Below are 19,506 nucleotides of genomic sequence, written 5' to 3'. Positions count from 1 at the left end.
ATAACTGAAATAACTGCCGTCAGCTTGCGAAATTCTTTTTTGTTCAGCAAAGATAAAGTTTTTTTGGAATTTTTATTTTATTTAATTTTTTGTTTTTGTGATTCATTGATCTTGACTTACGAAAACATGCGTTAGTATTCTCCGTGTGATAATGATTATTCCTGACAATATTTTGTTTTGATTCATCCATGTGCTCCCGATTATTCCTGGCAATATCTTGATGGTTTTCTCTGTGTGCTCCTAATAATTCCTGACAAAATTTTGTTGATTTTTCCAAGATCTTCTGGTCATTCATAATGAGACTTCTGTTGGTTTTCTCCATGTGCTCCTTGTTGTTCCTGGCGATACATCTGCTGATATTATCCGAGAGTTTTTTTATTCCTGGTGATACTTCTGCTGACATTCTCCGAGTTTTTCTAGTTTTTCCTGAGAAAACAATCCCAGCATTTTTTTTTTTTTCGTAATGAGACAAGCAATTGTATTTAGAGTTTCGTTTGATAGACGAATTCTTGTTACAAAATCATCACTTAAAATTTTATCAGGTAGACTTCAAACAAAAAAAGATTCATCAGCAGACGATTACTTTGTCTTAAGACAACTGAGAAACGCTATAATTGAATTTCAAAGAAAAAAATATTAATTCAATTACTATGCCTAGAGACAGCTGATATGCAAGGCGATTTTCCCTTCCTCTTGAGGTCTAGCGAAGCCCTCCTTCTCTTGTGATCGTGAGTGAGCATCCCGCAAACCACATGAAAGAGCGACTGCCTGTACAACACATCGAATAAAATATTCATTACAGAGTGAATTTCTATGTCTTGAGACAGCTGAGAAATGCTGTCATACAAGAAGAACTCCATTCTCCTTGATGTCTAGCGAAGCCCTCCTTCTCTTGCGATAGTGAGTGAGCATCCCGCATGAAAGAGCGGCTGCCTGTACAACACAGCTTGTAGCGACAACTGTTGGCAAGAATCGGAACTACATGCAACATTTTTTTTTTTTCGTGAGATAAATTAACTCTCGTTGCTGAATGGAGCTATTGTACCCAGTTGGATCCTCGTAGCCTTTTAGTCTTGTAGTCAAATGTCCATAGAGCAGTCGTATTATATGAACGATCGTATCCTACTAACAGTCATATCCTACTGATCAGAAAATATCCCTCTGATGAGAGTGTATCCCTCTGATGAGTTCGTATCCATGTGATGATATTGTATTCATCTGATGAGAGTATTTTCCTCTGATGATATCGTATCCCTCCAAAGAGATCGTATGCATCTGACGAGATCATATCCCTGATGAGATCGTATCCCTCTGATGAGAACATATCCCTATAATGAGAGTGTATCCCTCTGATGAGTTCGTATCCCTCTGATGATATCATATCCCTCTGATGATATCATATCCCTCCGACGAGATCGTATCCCTCTGACGAGATCGTATCCCTCCGACTAAGTCATAACTCTCTGACGAGGTCGTATCCCGAATGAGATCATAGCCTACCATATCCTACCGAGTTGTAGGTGCTGCCAAATATGCTTCCTTTTTTATCTTGTTTGCTTCCAAATGTGCTTCCTTTTTATCGCGTGTGCCTCGAAATGTGCTTCTTTTTTTGAAGTTTTTTTACTTGCATATTTATTTAAATGGCTATTGTTTTGACTCGCATATTATTCCAGCGGTCGTGGGTGTACAAGCGAGTCGCAGACGACAGGACCCTCAGTCCATCTCTGACTGTTGTGCAGTGCGGATCATCTTGTTTGACTAGTATGTTGCAAAAGACTCGTAATCGTATATTCTTGAGAACTGTATTACGCAATTAGCGACAGCCTTGATTGAATTTGTATCATCAACAGTGCAGACCTCGATGGCAACGTTGCTGACAGCTCCAGAGGTCCCAATGGCGATGACGGTGGCGACGACGCAGATCATGTTGGCAACAGTGCAACAGTTGCACATACTGTTCCAGCAGAGCAGGAAATTTTAATGCCTGTAGTGACTTCAGCAGCATGACAATGGTTGTAAACAGTGCCAGTGACATCGATAAAGGACGCAGCAACTAACGGTGTTCCATCATTCAACTGTATGTACTGTGACATCAATAACTTGAAAATTCGTGACTTAATACTACACAATTGTAATAATAACTCTGAACGCATTAAATATCAGTGCAACAGGTGTCGTTCACAGTTTATATGCAATGGAAGATTAAAAAAACACATAAGGAATTGTGATTGACTGGCTGCATATTCATCGGGACCAAAATTAATCTTCTGTGGAAAGACTTTTATGCACATGTTCAGTGCGAGGCATCATTAAATATATCACTGTCCGTTTAACGAAACCGAGAACTTATTACTGTATGTGTTAATCAACTGGCATGTGAAGATACGCTGAAATTACATGGGAAGATATGCAAAGGACTCACTTCACACTTTAAGAAGACTGTAGAAATTGAGAAACGCTTGAATATGTTTGTATTTGTACTTGTAGTAGTGTACAATTTATGTAGTAAATATTTTGTTTGTAAAAGATCTTGTGGTATTTTATTTCTTGAACATGTCACTTTTATGGTAAATTTATGCGATATTTAATCAAATTACATTTTTTTTGCATTGACCAAGGATCGACGCAAGGACAGGAATCTATCGATTCAACCAGTAAATTAGCGAGTGTTTTTTTGTTGATAAATATTGGAATTTGTCCCGAATTTATAGCTAAATAATTACAGATTTTCAAGATGGCGGCCAAGATGGCTGACAAGATGGTGGATAGCACAGTATACTACTGCGCTCTAGTAGGTCAAAATTAAACTAATATGGCGACAATACCCTCTAGCATATGGCATTTGTACTACATGACACTAATGCTCCTTGAATTGATTCCTGAAAACAAAATGGTGGTGGTGCCCTAAAGCAGGTGATGTGTGTTAACTAGCACTCCTGGTAGCTAGCATTGAAAATAAAGATTGCGGATTGGTCTCTTACAAGTGATGCTATTATTCCTTCGAATTTAAATATTTACAAATTAAAATATGTTTTTAATTTTTATATACCTTAAATAATTATAAGTCTGGTAAATTTATCGATGGCGGCGAAGTCAAAGGCGTAACTTTTCCAACCCAGAGGTCGGAGCAGTCGTGGTTCTAATCACCGCTGTTCCAATGTATTTTGTATAAAAAAATAATATTAATATGTCGATAAGAGCCACAATAACATTGGCAGGTAATGAAACATCGGCCTTATGTGTCTGAGACAGAGCGATTCTGGCGCTTTCTAGGAACGAACAGCAGAAACAAAGATGTCGGTATCCAAAATGGCGGCCTCCATTGGAACAGAAAAAACAAGAAGGTCATGATGTCATCCAAGAGGGCGGCCTCCAGCTGAAAACAAAAATATGGCGGAAATGACGACAGAATCGGAAAAAAATGGTCGTGACATCAGATAAAAGATGGCGTGCATGACATTAGGATTCATTATGGCAGCTGTATCGAAAATTGTAATGTTTCTAGAATTCATGATGGTTACCATAACGAAAAGTGAAACGATGACGTTATACAGTCAAATATGGTGGGCAATACGAAAAGTGCAAAAGGGCAGAATACAAAATGGCCGCCGGGGTGAAGGTCTATGTTCAAAATCAAGGTCATACAAGATGGCCGCCGTGATGTTAGAATCCAATATTGCGACGACACGCATCAATCCACAGCCTGGATCCTACGCACGGAGCCTCTAATATATACCACGGTTCTATCATTACTTTTTGGTTTATTTTTAGTATATATCTAAATCCCAACCATGTTATAGTTTTGTTATTTTTAATTAATTTTTTTTTTGCAACCGTGAAATCCATTATCAATGGTTGTCATTTAGTACGCTTCCGTGCATAAAGGAAGCAGCAGACGCGATAGTAAAATGATTTGGGAGATCCGTCTCCATTTCCATGTCATTGTAGAAGAGGCATAAACGATAGCAGAAGGTATATCTAGTCTACATAGTACTGTATCAATCGCATATAAATTTCGCACATACCGTAAAAATTATCGCAAAGTCATCTTCATAAGATTCTTAAAGCAATGTCTACAATTTTATCCCACATAAATAAACCAACCTTAAAATAAAGTCTACTTTTTTTAAATAAATAAAATTCATTTAGTTATGTTTAGTGAATTCGATTTAGAAATTATTTAATTACCAGTTAGAGGTTATTCAGACATATATTGTTAACATTTGAGTGCGAATGTATTTGATCGTAAATCTAAGTAATTACAAAAATAGAAGAAATCTTTAAGAAAACTATAAAAACAATTTTGTTTAGATTTTATATTTGTTAAGAAACTAAATCAAATTTGCCTCCAAAACAAACCAAAAAGCATCGCCACTGCCTTCAATGCGTTTCTAATAAAAAATAATTAAAGTTAAGCTTGGTGTAACTACAAGAGATAAGTGGCATAAGAGAAATTTTGGTGAAATGAAAACCTTTAATCTAAGTGCATAATTATTGTTTAACTCTAAGAGAAGCTTAGTAACTCAAAGTTTAACCTGACGGTGTTGAAATTGGCCTTAAGTCAATTAAGAATATTTTTCCCCCCAAGGTTTTACCTTGAATAGCCCTTATATTTTCTTCGTCAGCAGATGTAGCCCCAAAAATTTTCCGACTCAGTTTGTCTTCTAGTTCATTTTCTTTGTTTAACTGTGAAGAAACTTCGCTCTTGTAGCTTGCCATAGGCTCTGTCGTAGCAGGCGGACTTTGTGTAGCATCTATGAAAAGCCGCCATTCGCGTTCCACATCTTCTGAAGATGTAACATTTTCAACCAGTTCGTCTTCATTTTCAAACTTCCTATCGACATTGAAAAATCCTTAAATAATTATTAATGAACTAATAGCTATCCTAGTTTATTTATAAAATTCTCACAAAGAAAAACTCAAAGTGTAATACATGTTATTAATATAGTTTAATAAATAAACTTGATGTAGGCTTTTGGACATACGCCATTGCTTAGCAATGGCGTATGTCCAAAAGCCTACATCAAGTCATGCACTCCCATTGCACAAATCTTTCAAAGATAATATTAATAAATAAAGTTATAAAATGGGAATTTAGTTATGTCAAAATACTGATGTAGTAATAGTTTTTTAGCTGTACAATTTTCGCCAACTTAAAGCAGTATCAACACACGGGAGAAAATTTAATCGGACTTAAAAATCCAAGAAATTACTCTAAGGTAACTTTTTTTTCAGTTCAGCAAATAAATAAATCTGGTGGATTTAAGAAACAAATAACACACTGAAATGTTTCTGCAAAGTTACAACCAAAAGTCTCTGAAACATTTATGATCTACTGGTTGAATAACACAAACAGTGTAAACATGTACACTTGAAAGGAATTTGCTTCTTTCAACATTATAATTAAGTGACAAAATTATATTCCTATGTATGGATCCTTGAATGCGAAAGAAAAAAAGTTACAGACTCTTAAGTGTTAAATCTACATTCCCTTCCCTCAAAAGCCTGGAGCAGCACCAAAAACTATCATTTTATTTGTAACGGGCCAACTACTGAACTACATTATTAACTTCTGATAATCTTAACTCCCAAGAGAATTCATTTTAATCTGTGGTGATTAAACATAGCATGCATTATTTAATCGCTACCCTGTTACACATTACAAAAAATTACAAATTGAAATATTCATTGAATCTGAAATAGGCTACAGCAACAATTAGGAATAATATTGTAATGAAACTTAGGTTATTTAAAATCCAAAATTATTTTAGTCATTAAAAAATGTTGAAAAAAGCTAATAATACTTACAAACTGGTAGAATTGTCTTCAAATGCAGTAGAATTGTTTTCCACACGAAACGTTGAACTCTCATTAGCTTGGGGCCAAATGGTCCAACCGGAGTCTTCTAGTGCGTTCTGAAATAAAATTGAATCTGCACGATTATTATAGTTGCCACAGGCAACATACCGAAAAAAATTGTGTTACTAATAACTATCCTTTATAAATTGATTATGCCAGCTGGCCGCCATTACAAGATCACTCTCCTCAGCAGGGCCTGCAACCTCTGCACTAAAAAAGTCTCTTACAGAATATCTTTGTATTTCAAATAATTGTATTCTAATGTATTGTACATAGACAGGACAATAAATAACAAATATACCAACTTACAAACATAATCCTTCAGTTATAGTAGTGATCACAAAGACTAAGTTAAAGTTCTAGATGTACACCTGTTCACACATCTGTCTACCAATTGGGTTTCTTTATACAGCGTTTGTCTTTCCTGTCTCCCTGCTTCACCTCACTGGGCCCTGGTTTACTAGCATTCGCGGTGTTATTGTCAGAAATGCTTCTGAAATCCTCTCTCAGTAAATTAGCTTCCGAGTCGGAGTCTTGTGTCATGTGACTTCACCTTCGTTCTTCTTGAAAAATGTTATTGTCTTCAAATGCTTCTTCACTTTGCCTGTGTTAAGGTAGGAATACCTTTATACTTCTTTTCTGGGTACGACACTATTGACATCATTGGTGAATGGTTAAGGGACTTTGTTAACATAATCTCCCTCATCTCCATTCTTGATATTATAGAAAGGTGCCGGAATCAGAAACCATCGATTTCTTCGTTATTTACTCCCATAAGTTTCTATAACATAGGAGCATGGCTGTGGACCAATTTGCACAATTTTGTGAGCAGCCTGTGTCTCTTTTGCGATCATGTCTCTAGGATGTGCCAAACGAGGCTGTACTACCTCGTCGAGCACCGCTGGAATAACCAGGAATGTAGATCGCAGTCTATGATTCATCAGCATCTCTGCTGTAGTGAAAACACAATCCAAAGGATGTGGTTCTATGTGACAAAAGGCCCAAATATATCTCCTCATTCTTCAATATATTCTTAGCAATATTCACAGCTGCTTCAACACAGCCATTGGACTAAGCGTAATGAGGAGAAGATGTAATCACTGGGAACTTGTAGGTATACATAAAGCTTTGAAAATTACTCAAAACAAATTGCATGCCACTATCATGCCATATTATTTCTGGTATGCGAAAACATGCAAAAAATTTCCTTCAATCCAATTATGGCTATGGCATCTGTCGAACGAGACAAAGGAAATATTTCAAGATATCTAGAGTAATAGTCAATTACAATTAGGTACCATGCATCACATTTAAACAGATTTACTGTCATGGCTGAGATGGCCTTTCTGCTTGGACAAATGGTTGTCTGAGATTTTGTCTCTCCTGCACAAAAATTGGGCAGTTCCTAATAAAGTTTTAGTTTAACAGTTGTGAGAATAATCCGAGCCACCATACATTTTCGCTCTTTCTCTACATCTCACTATACCTAGAAGACCTTTATGAATACTTTCCAGACAGTGGCGTTGAAGTGACACTGGGATGATGCATCTAGCAATTTTGAGCAAGAAAACATATGCATAGATTATGTCGTTTTTAATTTGCCAATAAGGGGTCATATACTCTGGGATCTAATTTTTTTGGGATAACCATGCACACATAAGGACTGCAGTTGTTTGCAAACCTTGTCTTGCTATTTCTCTGCCTGAATAGTATACAAGAAATGATATTTTATGCTAGGGTTAGAGATGATCTGGTGTACGAAAGCACCTATTTCTCTCTCCAGCTCCATCTCTGTTCCATCTTGGTTATTAACTTCTGGAGTACGCCTTGAAAAACAATTTTTCACTGCAAGGGGTTTGTTGGAATGTACCGAACTGTGTAAGAATATCTCATCAGTCTTAGATGATAAATCTGCAAATTAGGTTTTAACTTATTTTTGTATTTTGTCTGCAGTATTTGAAGCAGTGGTCTGTGGTCAGTTTCCAGCATTTCTGATAGTCTTAAAATGCAATGCTTAAATATGATCACACAACATGTGAGAGCTAATTCCACTTGGGAATAACATTAATCTGTTTCAGATAGTGTACGAGATGTGTATCTTACAACTTTTCGTTTCCCCTCTTGGTCCTGCTTGAGGCAACTTCCTAAGCACCTAGAGCTAGCATCTGCACTGACAAAGATCGAAGTTAAGGCATCAGAACATGCCAGTGTGGGTGCTTGAGTTAACACTATCTTGGCTCCTGGAAATACTTCCTACTGTAGCATCCCCCATATAAATGTTACATCCTCCTTCAGAAGGGCGTACAAAGGCATAAGCAATCCCGAATTCTTAGGGAGGAATCGGTAAAAAAATGACAAGGTCCTGAAACGTTTGAACCTCTGTTTTGATTGTGGACACTGTAAATCGTCGAATAGCTTCAATCCAGTCGGGGTCAATTGAAACCCTCTCGGCACTAATGATGTAGCCAGATTTCACTTAGGTTACACCAAAAAATCTCTTAGTAATGTTAAGGGAAATACACCTTCAAGTACCTAGAAAAATGCTGTTTCCACTGCTTCCGCAATAGTGGCGATTTAAAGTCGAAAGCTGCCGGAGGCTTGAGATTGGAGATATCACTAGGTGTATCTCCGGGCCGATTGTGCCGATCTGTCATCCTGGCCAAGTTTGCTGTGTTTTACTGCAGTGCAGTTTTTAATTCGACACTATTAGAAATAGCACTTCTGACACTATGATATGATACTAATAATTCTCCTTTATTTATTGAACGTGCTATTTTGCCGCCATTACAAGATCACTCTCATCAGAAAGGCCTGTAACCTCTGCACTACAAAAGTATCTTACAGAAAAGTTTTCATTCTTCACACTAGATTCAGATCACATATCCAGTTGCTAACTACAATGTGACTTTTATCTTTCGTATCTCATAGCTGCCACTGTCGATAGTAAAGCCTCGATCAGATTGGATGCGTTTGTCAGCCACTTGCCTGCAAATTCACTCTTTTCCTAACCAAACATGCTCATGGTAATCTTGCTGTCTAGTTAACTTATCACTCGCTTTAATCCAGCAACTGCCATGGAAGATCTGGCTGCTCTTTTGTCTACTAATTTTAATAAACTTCACATAAGGCCGAATTAAAAGCGAATTTAGTAATAATCTTAGCAAATAACGAAAAATATAATATATGTCTAGCTGCAACACTGACAAACTGTGGTATTTGATCAGTAAAATATCGGGGTATGATTATAGCTGGATTCGAAGGCATAAGGGAGAAAATACGAAGCAAATGACGATTGAATTTATTGGCAGGGTACCACTATAATGCATCGTGCGATGAACTTGCCTGAATGTGACCCAAGGTCCACGAAAAAAACTTCATTGTCTCTTAAGGCTTGGTAGGCTTCTCATAAGAAAAATAATAGAGCTCGCAAGAACTTTTTCCACTACTTGAAATCCTTCTGAAAAAGTAATAAGAACCTTAAGACGCAATTTTGGTTTCAACAGTTTTTAAGGAAAAACTAAATTTTTAATGATTAATATCCCACAATTAGTTTTATCAAATCATAATAGGTATATAAATTAGTGGTATGCATGAAGTTAAGAGTGACTATCATCTGATACAAACATTTTCTTCGGTGAAATCACAGGTGTTTGGAACTGAATTAAATATTTGGGAATGATAACAACTGAAATGATAGTGACAGTACACACTTTTCTTTAATCTCATAACAACTGTTACTGTGTACTCCCTGTTTTTTCAAAGGAAAACTTTCAATATTATAGCTACTGTAAAACATTTTTATGGCATGGAAAAAAATCAGTCAAAACAAAGATGGAATTTTTCGTTTCCTATCTCTCCCCCATTCAATGGGGGATCGGAGATTTAAAAAAAAGAATCGGTAGACAAAGAACAGTTTATATTATTTTTGACACCTGTAGGTATCAAACGGTAGAAGGTTTCATTCAGTCTCCGCTAGAAGCTTCAAGCAAAACTGCTACCCAAGCGTACATGGCAGCAGGTATGGATGTTTCTATGGAAGAAACTATCACACGTAGAATTGTGACTGGCCTAGGCTTAGCTTGTGCGTATGGTTTTGTTATAATAGTTAGTACTTTTTTGTATTGTTAGACCTGGATGTTTCTCATAACTGTCGCACAATACTGTAACTGCTTCAACATTCACCGAATTCCAAATCAATAATCAAGAAATCTTCAATACCTCGAAAATAAATAACTATTTTTACCAATAAGGGTACACCACCACTTCAATCTGATTGGTTGAATTTTCCACCTTCTGCGAAACCTTCCACAGAAATTCAAACACGACCGATTACAAAAAAAAACTTCCATGGAAACGGCCAGCACTCTGCTAATTCTTCCACAGAACCATCCACACCAGCTGCCATGAGAGACCTTGTAAGGAAACTTCCATCGTGTGACAGGGCCTTGGGCTAGTAGCAGTGGAAAGGAAGGGTCTGTGTTTCCGGAACACACCCGCTGGTCGGCCGACCCAGGGCTGCCACTCGCCGACAGGTTGAGTCCTCTCAGCAGCTCGGTCATGAGCGGGCCGAGACGGGCCCCACTGTCGCCGCGTGACGTCACAGCACTCCATATGATCACGTCGCTGGTCTTGTTCCCCTGCAGACACGTCACACCACGTACATTCCTCGCCTTTCCCATGACTACCGCCACGAATACACCATGTCCACATGAAAGAATGTCCCAGTTATAAGTAACAACTGTAAGCGTTGTAGAGTTTTGGTTCAAGGTCATAACTAAACAGTCACTCAAAACAATTTTAGAGAAGCCCATGTGCGAGTACTTCTTTGTTGTTTAATCTCGCTTGCAGCGCCACCTACATAAAATGGAGTCTCCTGAGCATAAAGCGTTTTGTGTTCTGCAATTTGCTGAGAGTGAATCTGTAATTTCAGTTCAGCGTGAGTTTCGTCAAGTTTAATTGTGATCTCCCATGTGGTAAAAACATCCTGCGATGGACGCGATGTCAGAACTCTTTTTCGCTGGCCTCCGCGTTCACCTGACATAACGCCATGAAATATTTTCCTTTGGGGCTTTATAAAAGATCGTGTCTACGTTCCGCCACTACCTAGTGATTTTTCAGAGTTGAAACACTGTATTGAAGAGGGTATTGATTGAATTACTCCGGACGTGTTAACCAAAGCGTGGGAAGAATGGAAATTTATGGTGGATGTGTGCCATATAAATAAAGGTGCACATATTGAACATTAGTAAAAAAAAACTAGGTTATTTTAACTTTAATTTGAAGTATGATTTGGTGTAAAAAGTCTAAATTAAACTGTTATAATATACCATTGAAACTGGGACATTATTTTATGGACACACTATATTTCGCGGATGCATATGTATGTACATCTACTTATCATTGGAGTACAGTGCTTTGATACACCCTATACGACCGTGAACCAGTTATAAACAAGAAGACAAAGCGATTACCTACTCACGTGTAACCCGCCAAAAGAATTTGGCTTTGTGAGCGCTCAGTAATTTCTTTATTATACCTAAACAAGCTGAGTCTAGCCCAGAGTGGAATTAATCCAAGATATAATCATGGCACTATCATAAGTGAAATCCAGAGCTTCTCAACACTTTGAACTCTCGCTGCATGCTTTCTTTCAGCCGAGAATGCGTTTAGTCATTAAACTATCGCTCCCAATATATTGTCTGTTGAAACAAGTGTTGAGATGGGTTAAATTTAAGTTTAATTTAGTTTTGTTTTTGGCGAGAGTGACTCAGGAACTTTATGATCAGATTAGCTTGGAATACTTTATAGAGGTAGTGCGTGGTAATTTTTTCCGGTTTTATTACATGGAAATAATATGACTGCTTGACAGTCGTCTGTATACGCTACAGAAAATAAATAAATAATATTAATATATTTATATTTATTGGAAGAGTCCAGATCTTCGAGAAAGTACTTCATACAGAGCTTACTCGTCTTTTGTAGTACAACCCGGATCTTCTTAGAAAAGCTGCTAAGGGATAAGAATAAATGGAGATGTATGCAGGTTATTATATTTTATTTTGTTGATTAAAGGTAATATTTTTATTGCATACTGATAACTGAGCATAATTTTAATATAGCAGTTCAAGCGTCGTATGATGTAACTATATCCAAAATCAACAAGAAAATCTTTTCAATCAACGTAATAAACTGACTGGGAAATAAAATTGGATTTTGTGGTTACAAACACTTTCAATGCTAAGACCAATATTGCCTCACATTTGGCTAACAAAAGTCTGCGTTTACTCCACAAAAGTTTGTAAAAACAAACAGGTATGTCTGAAAACTGGATTTATCAAATTCTAACGATTAAAACAAATATAGTTGTCTAGGTTTGAGTTACACTACACGACATAAACAATCCACTAGTGAATGTTAATAACATACATACTGGAGACTTTAAACACCTTTCACCAATATTTCATATTTTCATTCATTAACCAATATATTAGTGTATGTAAACGAGGCCTACAATTTGTCGTTTACACAACAAATCAAAATATCAGTCATAACAGCTGGCTGCTCCATCGATTCAGATGGCTTGCTCCATATGAGACGCAAGCACTCATCTGTTCGAGATCCTGGTACCAAAAAACAACACAGTAGCTATATCCAATGGGCTATGTGAAAGTAAATATGATCGAAGGTCCAGATGGAGTATGTGATAGTGAAGGTGAGGCCAAATAAACCGGACTGTTGCCTCGCAACGACCGGACAATTTATTTTCTCAATATGGTGGTCATGAGAGCCACTCAATGATTTCGTATGTAAAAAAACCAGAACATAAGTTTTATTCAATGTGGCTTTACCTCCCTCCCTCTAAGCTTTATGCCTCCCCCACCCCCTTCCTTGAACAAGACAGTTGAATGATAGATGAACAATGTAACCGTTACCAAACTTCACTACTAGCAGCAGACTGTATGCAGAACATCATAAGTCATTGTTATTTGCGTGTAATTTTTGCCAAAAAGATTTCAAGACTAAGTGGAACACTGTAGCATCACCTGTGTTTCGTGGATCAGCTGAGTTTCACTCAGACACATGTCCGCTCGCGGCACGCGAATACAACCATCTAGCATGGAGTCAAACAAAAGAAGGCAATGTATTTTGCAGAGACCTGCCCATGACGAGGAAGAAACTGTTTGAGCTTGTTCACTATATTGCATACTAATGAGCATTCTTTTTTTTCCTCGAAAAATAATTCTATCTCCTTACAATGGATACACGATAACAGCGGAGTGTGGGGCAGGAACAGTTGTGTGTTAACAGAGAAAGATAGGAAAAGAAAGGCGCTTCTTGGTTTCAACCATTTTGGGCGATTACAATTTGCTATTCTAAAGTTTTCAATCTGTGAATCCGTTAAAGCATTGTGTATATTTTAAAAGAAATCCTAGAGTCAACAGTGACTGGGTGCTAGAAATTGTTTCGCCTGTGAAGTTATTGGAATTTTGTATCGAAGTAAATTTTTGTAAATGGATGCAACTGTAATAAATTGTCAGTAGACACTATGTTATGGTCTATAAAAATCTATTAATGTGTGATCTCTGCCTAATCAAAGGAAAATTTTTAATATCAAACTACAAAATATTAAAATACTATAAAAACTTTTGAAACTAATACGGAAAGTTTCGGTTCTTATCTATCATTTCTACATTCAACATGGGCTGTGAGTGTTGAATTTCGGTCTTTACAACCACACCTGTTTCCCGGCATACCTGGTAGGTTTCCCACGGCGCAGAGTCGTCCCAGCCCCGCTTGCTGCGGCTGTAGAGGCGAAAGTCGCGAGTCGGCGGCACGAAGCTGGTCTGCGCGTCTGTGTCGGCGTGGTGCTCGTCCAGCTCGCTCGCCTCTCGGTCCAGCGCTGGCCCGACTGCGCAGCCAATCACAGCCCGCCGCTCGCGTGAGCGTTCTATTGCTCACTACCCTTACTATCTAGGACAGCGTCGCTCGTACATTCGGACTTTCACTTTCAATATTGGGAAACATATTTATGCCACATTATTCTACAATGCTGTGTGTGTCTTTACTTCAAGGATGTGAGCAAAAAAATGGAATAAAAATATATTATCTCCCTCAAAATAATCATTTAGCAAAAATTATTGAAAGTGGCTGTAATGGCAGGCTTGTGTAACTGAACAAAACCAAACTAGTTTAAATGCCATTTAATAAGCTGGCTTAGGTTCTGAACACTACACAAAATTCGTACAATGCTAGAGAGTTAAACGCAGGTAAAATCCTACAAGATAAAATAATGATATTATTCTTACAATTATGGTGTAGGCCCCTAGTTACAAAGATACATTTTTGAAAAAATATGTCATACGCATAGCTATACTACTACCCAATTTTAATAAAAGCATCTTAATGATTGGCTAACCCAGAAAAATCATGACTACCTTAACTTTTATAACTTAATAAATACAAAATACTAAAGGCGAGGTATATAAGAACTTACATAATAAAACTAAATACGTTTGAAAGCATTACTGTGTGCCTCAGTAAAGTATATGCTTTACAGATTCGTCTGAAAAATTGAATATAATAATGTTATACTATTATTCGTTCACTAGTGGTATTTATAACAACATATTCTTCCACTGAATTATGCTTCAGAGGGGATTATCATTTTTACCTACTATACGTGGATTCATTAGGATATACTTTTGTTACGAACGCGAGACACCAGACCGCGATGCCAGGTTCGGTGCTGGCTGGCGGCCCCGCACGGTCACTGACGTCATGCGTCATCCATTGACGTAAGACATGACACGTGTGCCTGCCCGGATTACAGGAGTCATCGCTACCCCCTTCTCCTCTCCGCTCCCCGCGCGGCGCCCTGCCCCGGCGCCGGACAGCCTGAGGGAATTCCAAGGGTCATCACGCGAGCTGCCGATGCCCTTCTCGACGCTTCGGGCGTCGGGTCGGCGCGGGATGACGCGACTGGCCCCAGCCGCGCTCGTCAATTCTAGAAGGGCGCCAGGGTCTATATAAGCCTGGACGCCGGCCTCCGCGAGGTGGCTTGGTGAAGGGAAGTGTGACGGTGACGACGGATTGGCTCGGCGAGTTGGAGTGAGCTCCTCGGCGAGTTGGAGTGAGCTTCTCGGCGTAGGGAAGTGCGACGGCGGCGACGGAGGCACGAGGTGTGCTGCGGCGAGAGTAGCGCAAGGGGTGCGGCCCAGCGAGGTGTGCGGTGTGTAAGGACTCGAGATACTGAGTGCGCGTAATTGATTAGTAGGCATTTTAAGTAAGATTATGTATTAGTGTTGTAAATATTAGCAGTCATTAAAACTGTGCAGAAAATAATAATTTGGCTATCCCTATACGAATATTATTAAATATTATTAAAATCGTAACACTATGATTTATTGGCTACGTCTTGTAACGCAACACACTCGTGAAAATACATAGTTAAACGCAACTGCTGCTAGAATGGGACTAGACAGCATTACGTTTTTTGCGGCAGTAGTATATAACTGTTCCTCCAGCTGCTGGCTTGTGGCTAAGGTGAATGAAGTGCAGACCGCCATGTTAGATTGTGATGTCATAGCTGCCTTATTAAATTACCTTGAACCTGACCTTTGACCTTGACCTTGACCTCAGTCACCACCTTAGATTCCACCATCCTGGATCCCCGATTTTGGGTCTGCTATATTTGTTTCTGGAATATTCCGCCATTTTGTTTTCCACTATTTTACATTTTAGAGTTTTCCGCCATCTAACAACCAAATCACTAGCTTTGCAATTTTAGTTATTGCCACCGTATTGAAAATCCGCGATTTTTATGCTAAAAATTAAGGAAACAAATTATAAAAATTAATTAATTAATAAAATTTTAATATTAAAAACTTCTGCCAATTTGAAAATTGTCCGCAATATTAAAAATACTTGATTTTTAACTGTTTTAAATTGAAAAAAAGTTGAAAAAAAAAATTACATTTATAAAAAAGTACTTGGTTCAAATCCAGTGAGGGAAAAAAATTGCGACGAATCCTTCCTCCACTGAAGCCACTGACAGACTGACTTTCCACCACTAATTCTAGAGCAGTTATTACGTCAGCCAGTTAGACATCATGGCAGCCATCTTGTTTTCGTCTGCTAGAGAGTGCTGCCGCCATATTAGTTTAATTTTTTCCCGCTAGAGTGCAGCATTCATTTATTACTGTGGCGCTCGCCATGTTGGTCACAATGTTGTAAATCTGCAATTATTAAGCTAGAAACTAGGAAAAATTCCAAAATTCATTAAAAAAAATCACATGTTTTAATAATGATTTATTTTAACACCCGGGTTCGATCCGTAAAAAAGATAATTCAATTAAAATAACTAAAAAAAGTGACAGGTGTCAGATATAAAAATTGCCACAAAATTACAAATAAAAAATTATTACATAAAATTTACGAGTACAAAAAACAAATTTATTAGCATTTTCCGATATATGCATTCTTCTTAAGGTTTCTTAAATTTTCCTTTTATGATTTTTAATTGTTCCTGTTTTTATACATTTCATCAACATATGTGTTACCATGTGTAAATTTTGTCAAAAGAGCACCATGTGCTGGGGTGTCAATTGTATAATATTCCAAACCATTGTAAAGTGTACCTTATACGTCAATAAATCTCTTGAATTGAATTGAATTGTCACCCAGATGCTCGGGTTTCATATTTAAATAAAACTAAATTTTAATTTTAATTAATTAAATTTTTATTTGTTAGATATGACTTCATATTTAAATTTCTGTAATATTTTAAGCTTTCAAATACAAAATAATAATGCTAATAATAATAGTTATGAACAGTGCTTATAACAATCAAATTGTTATATTATTTTATTAATAAATTTTATTCATATACCTATATCGTTTTACTAACAAGAGCCTTGATTAAAATTATCATAAAAATATTTGAAATATGTTTGATGTCTTGCACAACTAATAAAATATGTTAGTTACTATTAACAACTTTGTTTCTATTCTGAGCATAGCGATTTAAATCGATTATTCCTCACACGAGCAGTCGACTCACCTTCTCCGGAAGCAGGAAGTGGCGTGAGTGAATGTTGCTGCGGGTGATCTTTCAAGTGGTGATTGATGGACGCGGCCAGTAGGAACACAGGCAGAAGTACCACAGGAAGTAAAGGCAGAAACCTCAGCTTCCTGTAGCGGTAATTCTTGGCTTCGTCGATCACACACCACCTAAACATTCAAAATTGGAGAAAAATGAACCCACGGTAACTACGAACTACGTGGCCTTGCTAATATTGAGTTGCTATTACAGACTATTTTAGTGTCTAAACAATTTTTAAAATGCAACAAAAATGGCGTGGTACATTTCACAAAATACTCGTATTTTGGCATGAAATAGGTTGAGAAAAAATGACGACTGTATACAATATAAAAATAGTTATAAATTGTTTTAGAGAACAAAAGGTTACTTTTTGAAACATTTTGACCAACAAGACATAAACTTATTTGATCAAATTCATGTTTATAACCTTTTTATTTTGTATTAATTTGAACTACGATTTGATTAAATGCTTCACCTTCCATTGTAAACTGTCAACGTGTACTGTTCGCGAACATGAATCATTTGTGATTCTTCATATTGAATAGAAAATATTTTGGGTTTAATATTGCAGGCTTACTTAATAGAATTTTTTTTCCCTTTTAATTTACTCATTATTTAACTTATATAATTTTGCTTGCATAATAAAACAATTTAAGTGATACTTTTTGAAAGTTATCTTAAATGAAAATTTATATTATTATACTAAAATGATAGCATTGTTTTTGATTTAAAATGATTGAAAACATAACATTTGTATTGAAAAAAGAAAAAATATATATATAAGTCTACTAATTAGTTATGTAATAAACTGTTAGGCTATGTCATGTACACATAATTTAGGCGGTAATAAAAAAAGGTACATTAATTTTTTGGCGAAACATTTGGTGTGTATTGTATTGTCCAATAGGTACTTAAACCTGCTTATAATAGGTAAAAGTGTCCACATTTGCACAATGTAACTTAAACATGTGCCGTAAAATTTACTCACGCCCCAACAAGATAATTAAGGATACAAGATCATGGTGTGTAATATTTTGTAAGGAATCCATCGCTGAATGTTTTCTCTAATACATTGCTACATCCATTTCCATTCCGCTATTCTCTCGGTAGCCACCACTTTGCATTATTCTTGTCCGTCATATTGAGTCCTTCTGCAGCCAATTGTTTCCTTAACGGTGGGCGGAATGAACACATTAACTGAGGCTTGCAGTCTCGATGACATCGGGGTCACTGCAGAATATGAGAGGGGAAGGGGGAAATGAGAGAAAAAATAAACGTTGATGGAAAGAATGAGAAAGGGAAACTTAAATATACCGAATAACCACCGGCTCGCGTCAGCAAAAAAATTCCAATGAAGACACCCGCTGTGAATCGAACCCGGAAAACATTCAAGGAGAAGAGGGGGAGAATGATATGTCAACCCAACCACCGTAGCCACCATGGAAGGTGTAGAGGGGGGGAAATGATCTGACTACCCAACCGCCACAGCATCTATAGAAATCAAACTATTATGTTATTAAACATGGACTGTTAGTAATCATAATGATTAGCAACGTAGCTTCACTAACGGCTAATAGAGAAGGTTTCAGTTGAAACATCACTCCCTTTAAAGTTGAATCTATGAAGAACTGTTTACATTAGAACAGTGTTTTTTTTCCCTTCTATAAGTCTGTTACTTTGATTCTTGTCTTGTGCTTTACGTGTCTGTTTCGGGTTTGGATAAAGTATTCGAGTTTTGCCGAACTGCTCGTTAACCTACTCGGTGGTCATAAAACATATAATTCGTGCCGCCATTAGGGATCGAACCACAGACACCCGCCTGGCCTCGCTAGCAGAGTGAGACGTGGCAATACAATATCTATTGCTCTTATTCTAATTTAATTGTAAACTTTTAGTACAGATTTGATCTACAAATTTCGCATCAAGCACGATTATAAAAAACTACCTATATATACATATATAGTGTATAAACTATGAACAAACATATATTCCTACGATAATGATTTGTCAAAAGAAAATGTACGTGCAAATTTTATGCTAATAAGTTTTAATCTAAATATTTTTAGCATCTACGGACCATATTTTGTTTATATCCGCTGGCTAATTAAAGTACTTTAAAAACCAAGAAAAACACCATAAAAATAATTTAAGAATCGGCATTCCTTCACTTGATGAATTCAATGAAAAAAAAAGGTAAATATCAGAACGATACCAAGCTTTAAACTCTATCAATTATCATTGATTTGTCAGCATTTATGTGCTCCGCTTTAAGTCCCAAGGGAAACATCATGCCGTAGACGTCTACGGCCTTCTAGTTATAAGGCCAAGTTTGCTCAAGACTCGCCAAGAAAATTCGACTTTATCACTTAACCTCACTTACATAACGCACTGCCAGCCAGAGCGGCCACTTGAATGTTTACCACACAGCTGCACGCAGGCACCATAAATTACGGTACGCAGGCGACGAGGAACACTCGAGTGAGGCACGAATGCTAGGTTATAATATTTAGAAGCGGCCGTAAACTATGCACTCGGCGACAAGATTG

General features: G+C 37.2%; 1 protein-coding gene across 7 annotated transcripts in view; it reads right to left on the bottom strand.

Annotated features, from left to right (window-relative positions):
* The window catches only part of LOC134529126 (neprilysin-4-like), a 79,667-nt gene that overhangs the window by 39,096 nt on the left and 21,065 nt on the right, over window positions 1-19,506 (bottom strand). For all 7 annotated transcript variants that reach the window (XM_063362885.1, XM_063362883.1, XM_063362886.1 and 4 more), the window contains 5 exons: window positions 16,919-17,088; window positions 13,614-13,768; window positions 10,353-10,496; window positions 5,809-5,915; window positions 4,596-4,834 (listed from right to left, as the gene is read on the bottom strand). In XM_063362885.1, the coding sequence (XP_063218955.1) occupies window positions 4,596-4,834; window positions 5,809-5,915; window positions 10,353-10,496; window positions 13,614-13,768; window positions 16,919-17,088 (815 nt within the window). The remainder of the gene's footprint in view (window positions 1-4,595; window positions 4,835-5,808; window positions 5,916-10,352; window positions 10,497-13,613; window positions 13,769-16,918; window positions 17,089-19,506) is intronic.

Source organism: Bacillus rossius, chromosome 2, assembly GCF_032445375.1.
Source record: "Bacillus rossius redtenbacheri isolate Brsri chromosome 2, Brsri_v3, whole genome shotgun sequence".
NCBI classification, from domain to species: Eukaryota; Metazoa; Arthropoda; class Insecta; order Phasmatodea; family Bacillidae; genus Bacillus; species Bacillus rossius.
Note: the sequence above shows the minus strand (reverse complement) of the source record. Positions and strands in the feature narration are given on the sequence as shown.